The 9,354-nt window shown below is 31.1% G+C and overlaps 1 protein-coding gene across 1 annotated transcript in view; it reads right to left on the reverse strand.

Moving 5' to 3' along the window:
- The window catches only part of LOC110035621 (rRNA-processing protein EFG1-like), a 19,742-nt gene that overhangs the window by 7,960 nt on the left and 2,428 nt on the right, over window positions 1-9,354 (reverse strand). The window contains 6 exon segments of the mRNA XM_020739880.1: window positions 4,671-4,901; window positions 5,016-5,079; window positions 8,337-8,448; window positions 8,604-8,742; window positions 9,122-9,164; window positions 9,166-9,238. Of these exon segments, the coding sequence (XP_020595539.1) occupies window positions 4,671-4,901; window positions 5,016-5,079; window positions 8,337-8,448; window positions 8,604-8,742; window positions 9,122-9,164; window positions 9,166-9,238 (662 nt within the window).

Genomic DNA, 9,354 nt, shown 5'->3' on the forward strand with positions numbered 1-9,354 from the left:
TATATATATATATATATATATATATGTGTGTGTGCGCGCGCGCGCGCGCGCGCGTGTGCAAACAAAATATCATGAAAATAAAAAGCTCCATACTTTATTTTCGAACGTTAAAATTGATATCGCTCGAAAATAGGGAGGTTATTGATACGCATTCAATTAATTTCTAACATCTAACACGATACTCAAGGCATGATATGAATATTTGTGTGTATGCAAACAAAATATCATGAAAATAAAAAGCTCTGTATTTTAATATTTTTGAACGTTAAAATTGATATCGCTCAAAAATAGGGGGGTAACTGATACACCATCAATAAATTTCTAAAAGGAAATGATCAAACTTTGATTAAAAGTCATTCAGGGCTCCAATTTCAGCAAACTTGCAGTAATACTAACTGACTCGACGAGACGGGCCCAATATTGATCCAATCCAAGTCAAATCAAGCCCTCAATCAAGACATTAAACCATCTTTTGAAAATTTTTCGGAAACATTTAAAAGGTCAAATGGATGTCGAATCAGCCGAATTTATAGTCAAATCGGCCGTCTCGACAAAATAAATCCAACAAACCTAAGATCACTCAATTCTGATATCGTTAAGGTACTCAAGTGTTCATTAAATGTCATCTGATCAGAAAACCTCTCCGGACCGTCCGATCAAAGTAGTTCATCTTCTTGCATTAATTGCTCCAGGAACCCTATAAAAAGAGCCTCACTCTCCTCTCATGAAACGAGGGGGAGAGAGCTTGAGCTTGAGGAAAAATTTGAATCTTTGAGAAGCTGAAGTCCGGCACCACTCTTGTCACCGTTGACCCCCGCCGACCGCCTGCCGTCGTAGACCTAGCCGACGTCGTCAATTGCCGTCAACCACTGCCAACCACCACTTACCGACCACCGCCGATTGCTATCAGTCGTCGCATGTTCATTGCAACAAGTTTACAGACACATTGACGTTGTAATTCGAAGGATTTCTTAACCCTTTCCCATCTATGGAATAAGGGGTCTTTGTAATCATCAACTTATAATAATTTTTTGCAACTAAGTCAGACTCTGTGATTTTTTCCCTTTCTGGGCTTTTCACGTAAAACTTCTGGTGTCACTACTAGTTTTATTCTCTCTTCTGAGGGTGTTGAATCTTCGTACAATGCTTAGACGATATATTATTACTCTACCGTCACAAATTTCCTAGCACACATCAATTATAAATATTTTTAACACAACTATTATAGCGTTTAAAAATTTTGGCAGGCATAATCATATAAAGTAATTTCAAATTAGAACAAACGAAGGAATTTTTTAGGAAATAATGTATGATCGATGTAAGAATTTTAAACAAAGTGAATATAATTAATTTGAGTATTTGCTTAGGTCTACAAATGTTCCCCAAAGATAATAGACAAGAATTTGAAACTAGGGCATTTACATACATACCAATCAATTATTATATATTTACATATTTAATAACTGAACTTTAGTTATTACATTTATACCACCCAAATCTTTCATATCATATCAAAAATACCACCTTTTTAACTCTTAAAGGGCGAAATGGTCATAATGCACTTTTTCATGCATAGAAAAAGTGGTGTGTGTGTGTGTGTGCGCGCACGTGTGTGTGTGTGTGTGTGTGTGTGTGTGTGTGTGAAAAATTTGAAGTTTAGATGTTAGATATGTAGTGTGTGTGTGAAAAATTTGAAGTTTAGATGTTAGATATGTAAATACATAGAAATTGAGTGGTATGCATGTAAATCTACCTTGAAATTATCATCCTATTATGACCATAGCATCGTTGCATAATATTTTTTAGAACGAATCTTTTACATCTCATGTAAAGCTTGTTAAATAAATACCACTGGAGAACTATGTATGGCCAAAGTTGATTTGAATAAAAACTACAGCTCTTAAATATCATTGAAAGAATGAATTAGATGCAAAAAATATTAATCATATAAAATGATTCTACATCTGACTTTATAATTAAAACTAAATGTGAATTTACGCTGAAACCTACACTAAGATATGCACTAGAAACAATTCACAAGCGTAAGCTTAAAATCGAGCAAGCACCAAAAATTTTGAATTTGAAACTAAATATGAAATCACAAATGTATACAAGCTTGCATCCAAAACAGACATATCCCTAACTTTAAAACAAAACAAATCATAACCACTAATTGTTCAATCAATTTAATAAATTGATAATACAACTGCTGAGCAATTATCATAAATATTATACTTGTATCCACGAGTTAAACTGAAATAAAGTTATTTTTAGTTTTTGAATTTTTAATTGACATGAAAAAACAATCTTTATTGAGAAAATTAAATTTCATCAATATATTCATGGATTTATCAATGATAATTTATTTCAGGAACACAAAAATTTGACAATGCATCCAACTATAACGGCAAATGGCTCATCATGATTAATCTTGTCATTCAATTATTTTTTCTTTAGAGAGGCTATCCATCTATATAGTACATGACATAATTGAATCAAGCCTATCAACTTGGTTTACCGCTATAAGAGGAGGCTTTTATGGAATCTTATAAAAAAATAGTTTAAGTTTTCTTTATCTTTCTCCCCACTCATAATCATCTATAGTATATTAATTGGCAGGCATATAAGAATCCCTTAATTATCCCAACATGCATCATATCTTCTAGCATTGAATGTTATTGGCATATATGATTTGCATTAAAATATTTACATGATTATGATAATTATAAGTCTAATGCAGATACAAGCGATGAAAAATTCACATAAAGTGATAAGGTGATGGTCCGTCTAAATCCAAAATAATTTTCCCACAAGAATTCTTAAAGAATTAATTGCAAGAAATATAAAGCTATATTAAGCTATACAATGATTTATGATGAATGCAAAAAATGCAAATAATTTACAATTAATCCATTTTATTATGTATTTGATCTGAATTTATATCATAAATCATTGAAGAATACCTCGAATTCTTCGCTTTTTTCACTAACTCATAGTTTCACATCCAATGCATACACATAAATTTTAGATGATCAACTAAATCCTGTATCCAGGGCTATTATTTGAAGATAAAATCATGGCCACTACCAATAGTAGATGGCATAAGAGATAAACCTACAGATTAGCATTCATGAATATATCTACAAGAAATTCCACAATGTCTGTACTTACTGGAAGAGCATAAGCTAAAAAGTTGACAGATCCAATGTTCTACAAGTCGGTCCAAATTTATGCAGCTTATTCCATGCTCCAAACAACTTCTTTTGTGATTCCATCATAATAGTTAACGGCTCCTAACGACTCTGTTGGCAGCAACTTCTACAAATATTACAAGGCAACTTCCACAGCTCTCATTTGTTGCATGTTCAAGGTACTGCAACAGCAAGAAACCTAGCATAAACCTAGCATACAAATTGACCCTCTCAAGAATTTTCTATTGTTGAAGTTGGTTCGTTTTAATATGGGCTGCTTTTTGAGTTTTACTTTGCAATTATAAATACGGATCAAAGGCAAGTAGGGGACTCATTAATGCAGAACTAAATATTGATTTGGATGTACAAATCAGTGTGATTTCATGATTCAGCTCCTTGCTTAAGTAAAAGAATTAAAATTCCAAGAAAATGTTAAATCCTTATGCAAGCAACATGCATTCTTTTTCTACTATCCTATCCTTTCTTTCTGTACTTCCACCCCAACACTTCCGTTGTTAGTTGAAAGTGAAATTATGCATGTAATATTTGGTGCAATCTAAATTTCTTTATATGTGCACAAGCATTCAATCATGTGAGTGGCTCTCTGTGATGCTTAAATTTCTAGTCAACAATATCTAGTAAAGGTAGGAAATCTTTCCTAAAATGAATTTTAACGATGGTCAATTTTCATCAAAGGCAATGGATTTTTTTTATATATATATGAATAACCTGTCTTGTGAATTTAGAATATTTGTTGCCTTATTTTCTACATTGAATGTTAGGTCCGCTTTAAAAAACTCTAAACCTTAAGTTGATATGTATTAGGAATGAGATTACCATAATAGGAAAACATTAATGGTTTGAAGAATGAATTTAGATTCATTCAAAGACTTAGATTTTATATCAAGTGTCTTAGAGAGTCTAAGACATTATAGTGATTACTAAAGTTGTGTTATTGTTAAAAATTAAATAATGAAGAGTATGTTTTGGTGATTTGGGCATGTACATTGGAGGATAAATGCACTAATACAATTGGCAAATACAAAGCTATTGCTAAAGAAAAGGAAAGACAGACTAAGAGTGATTATAAAGTAAAACTTGCGTAAACTAAAATTAATATCATAAGCAATATTCAACAAGAATAGAAGGAAAAGGAGAATCACATGAGGCCAACCATAAATAGTAAGAAAACGCTAATGATGATGAGGATGAGGAGAAGGATGCAAAAGTCTCCCATTCCAGATCATCAAACAAAAAAATAATTTTTAATTGAATTCTATTTTCTCAAAGAAAACAAATAGCATTTTGATTAACAAAAAGAACAAAGAAAAAAAAAAAAAGGTTATTTGATAGTGTTTAATAAAAAAAGTTATTTGATAGTGTTTAATAAATCCTACAAAAAGTTTGTTAGCAAATAAGAAAATGAATGTCACCATATTAAGACATTAGGATAAAATGAAAATAGTATTGAAGTTTCACCTGCTTTTTCTTCTTGGGTCGTCTTTTACGACGAGGCTTACGAACATCAGAATTTGAACTCAGATTGCTTGTTTGGTCAGCATTTAACAATCTCTGACCTCTAGAGACGATTCTGCTCCTCCTCGGGGGAGCACTTCTGAATGTTGACAGTCTAGTCTTCTCTTCAGACAGAAATCTACTAGGCGGCAATGGTCGAGGTGGTCGCATGAGGGTTTGCTCGCATATATTTCTCTGAATGAAATCAAATTTGGAATTAAAAGTAGAAAAAAATAAAATACAACTATATTTAGGAGCATTCATGTGAAAGAAAAGGGAGAAAAACATGGGGAAAACTACCGAACCAACCTGATTTCTTTCATCACTGGACATACTAGAGGTTGCTTTACCAGATGCACAAGAAGTAGTCTCTCTAAATGAAAAGATAAATATATTTGAAAGAGGTTATATCAAAAAACTAAATCTTAATTAAATTCAATCAAAATAGAAAAATCCAATGCATCAAACAACAATTAGTTCTTTCCACAATATATTCAAATATGGATTTAGATCACTGAAGTTGATCCATTTATAGTATAAGAAAACTTGCAGATTAAAGTTGGTCACTTTAATAAAAGACTGACAGGAGGCTAAACCACCTCACCCCCACTGAACTAAATAGATGAAGTCAATTCATCAAACAATTAGTTCTTTTGACAATACGTTCAAATATGATTTTAAATCATTCATATTGATCCATCTATAGTGTAAGACACCTTGCAGATTAAATTTTGTCACTTTAATAAATGTATACAGGAGGCTAACCATGATGAGGAAATGGACAAATGCACCACCCACAAAAAAGAATTTCTATTCAAATTAAAAAATTAAATTTACTAAGATTGTTATAAGTATGTAAAATACGCTCAAGGAAATATAATTGAATTGAATACTTCAGGACCATTCAATTAATGGATTAAATACTATAAAATTTATGAAAATTAAAATTATTAATTTTTTTTCCAAAGCGTGAAAAATACTCTCAGATTTATAATTGAATTACATACATCAAAAGTCAACACCATTCAATTAATCGATTATTACCAAGAATTAAGGCCCATCCACTAGTATTAATTTATGTGCTTGAAGCATGGTTAGATACACACACATGCTCACACATATATACATACATGCAAATGCAAGAAAAGAAACATGAGTAAAAAAAGAACAAAGATATTCTATGTCCAAGGAAGAATGGAATGAGAAAAACTGTCTAGAATTAAAGTGAAGAGATATTTACTTTTTTACCCAAGGGTATAAGTCCTTGATTCATCTAAATTAGGTATTGAGCTCAATTATTCGTCTGCTCATAATGATATAGACTTTTGGCAAGATTTTAAAACTAGTTCCTGATATTTCTTAAATTAGTTGAAAAATATATTTTATAAAATAAATTTAAGAATGAATACGATCTCCCATCTAATCAGCAACTAGCCACTAATAAAAATTGTTAATATTTTTTTCTTAACAGCTGGCAGAACAGATATCTAAGATAGCTCTAACTTAATTAAAAATTAAGTCTTAATCATATAGCAGTACTTTAACCTTTTAATTAAATATTTTTTCATGATTCAAGAAACTAGAAATGTTGCTTTATAATATTATTCTATAAAGATATCTGCATTTTTTTACTATTAAACAAATTAAACTACAAATAATATTATACTTTTTAATGATGTTTTTTATAATCAAATTTCTAAAAATTTTGAAATGCCATGGCAACCACTTTTTAAAGAGTTTGTTCAAACATGAGTTCATCGCAAGACAAAATTTTTTTAAGAAAATTCATTAAAAAAATAACATGATTTTGCAACCAAAATCATTCAAACATAAAATAATTCAAATATATGAATAGAGAAATAAAATAATAATTTACAACTTGTTTTTTCTCAATGGGGCGACTATTTTTTTGTTAATAAATGACATTTTATAATTACAATAAAAATTTTAATATATTATATTTTTAATTTTGCCAAATAGATGAAATAATAAATATATTAAACTTTATATTGTAGTAATAGCTAAATATATTACACCCAATAGCACTCTTTCTTCAATGCTCATGAAACAAGAGAAATCAATGAACTTCAATGGATAAAAGGACTTGTAAGTAGCCAAGTCTTCTAGGTGACAAAGATTATTTTATAAGAAAATTCTCGCCACACTTCATTCAACGCATTGCTTGGGCTTAGCCATGATGTTGGAGAGTTCTTAAATGTAGCAAACTCTGCCCATTCCAAACTAACTTTGAATTCATCATCATACAATAGAATTCATCCATTCCAAATTGACCTTATTTAATATACATTGATATGCACACCCAAACAACCTAAGTTCATTTTCAATCCACCTCAAAAAAGTGATTCCAGAGTCCCCTCTCATCCATACATTAAAAAGTCTCATGAGGAAGATATTGGCTTTTCTATGCGATTAGATTTCTAAAGATGCTATTTGGGAAGACTTTATTCTCCACCTTTGGAATATCAGTGGTAAGCTCAAGTCCTGTCATGTTCTTACAACTTAACCAGAACGTGTTCCCTGTTATAAATCATACTAATAATTTGCATTAAACTTTTATAATTGTCATTAGTTGTGTAGAAATTTGTGTGCCTTTTATGCTAGATGTTCTAAGAGATAAATAGTTTGTGTTCTTGAGAGTGGATCCATTAGGTTTTCACGAATCATATACTGACTCACTTAACTTATACTTAATTTAATATAAATCATACTAATAACTAGCATTAAACTTTTATAATTGTCATTAGTTGTGTGGAAATTTGTGTCTTTTATGTTAGATGTTCCAAGAGATTAATAGTTTGTGTTCTTGAGAGTGGATCCATTAGGTTTTCACGAATCATATACTGGCTCACTTAACTTATCCTTAATTTAATATAAATCATACTAATAATTAGCATTAAACTTTTATAATTGTCATTAGTTGTGTGGAAATTTGTGTCTTTTATGTTAGATGTTCCAAGAGATTAATAGTTTGTGTTCTTGAGAGTGGATCCATTAGGTTTTCATAAATCATATATTGACTCACTTAACTTGTTCTTAATTCAATATCACAGACACCTACTTTTGTATGATTGCATTTGCCAGTTGTATCTTGTTTACAAAATTATGTTATAGGTTTAGCCGTGTAGAATCTACATCATTGTGTTTATGGCTTGTATTATTCACTAATTCTCCATGCCTCATAACATGTCTCGACACTTGCATTCAACTCGACTACATTATATTAAGTGGTTGATTGGTTTGCCTGGGTTGTTTAATATAAACACCTCTAATTATCCACGCAAGTCGGTGTTTTATATAAAACTGTAGTAGATTCCATACGAGATGGAAACAAAAGAAAATAAGGTTTGTACAATATTCATTTTTGCTATAAAGGCATATTTTCTTGATAATATATTTCTGTTTTAAATGAACATGATCCTACGAGCAATTTCTGTTTTAAGGGCTTGTAAAGCTAAAGAAAACCTACCGATATGAGCTTTGAATAATTTATTTTTTTTGGGCATCTGGCCTTAGATGTTCTAATCTATTACGAAACCCCATTCCTTTCTCCTAGCACATAGCAAAAACATAATTGAATTGCAGGATTTTCATGATTTCACAGCACCATACCTTGTGCTTTTGTCTGTCCATTCATCATCTGCTTCAACCTCATCACCTGAACTGCCCGCCAAAAAAAAATCATCCTCACTCATATCTTGCAGATCATCATCACTGCCTGTTTCTGCAAACACAAAAGTGTGCAATTTATCATACAAAAAATGAAGGATAAACAATTATTCATACAGATAACCTAACTTAGTAAACAAAATCCTTTAAAATGATATTGCAGTTTAGAAAAAATAAAAAACTCGGCCAAGGTTCGGATTAGACCATTACCTTCTAAATCTTTTCCACTAGCAGCAGCTGCCACTAGGTTTTCCTTGATTTGCTTGCGTAGTTTGTTTCTCTTATCAATATTTTTTGGATTCTCTCCTCCAACAAACAGTGAAACGTATCTCTCTGTCTTAGGAAAGAACTGCGTGATAGTTTACAGCTAATAAGAACTTCCAAAATGCCAAAGTTGTAGTCACTTTATTAATGAAGTTCTCTACTCTTTCTCAAATTTTAAAAACCACAATCAGGACCGTAATGTTTTATATGAAAATTTCCAAAATTACACAATACAATGCATAATTGATGGTTTGTGGTGGTACACCGTGCATGAGCAAGCATGCAGCAAAAAAGATCACCTTCAACTCATTCACAGAAGTTAAGAAAAATTTGAACCTGCTTCGCCTTTTAAAAAGTTCCACATATGAAAGGTTAACATCAGCATGAAGAATCATATAATGGCTTCAACGGGATTAAAGATAAATAAATAAATAAAAATTTTAATTGTTTGAATGGAACCATACCCTAATGTATTCCAGATCCTCCCTCAATTTTGCAAGCTGGTTCTTCTGATGCATTGTCAGATGAAACACGTTGCTGCTTCTCTAAACGCCTAATCATTCTCTCAACCTTTCGTCTCTCTAATAACAATGAGAATAAAATGAGAGATAAATTCAGCACGAAGAACATAATGAAAAGATACTGTCATGCACACCAGGAAAAAGAATATACTTATATTATATATATATATATATAT

Source organism: Phalaenopsis equestris, unplaced genomic scaffold (assembly GCF_001263595.1).
Source record: "Phalaenopsis equestris unplaced genomic scaffold, ASM126359v1 Scaffold198594, whole genome shotgun sequence".
Classification (NCBI taxonomy): Eukaryota; Viridiplantae; Streptophyta; class Magnoliopsida; order Asparagales; family Orchidaceae; genus Phalaenopsis; species Phalaenopsis equestris.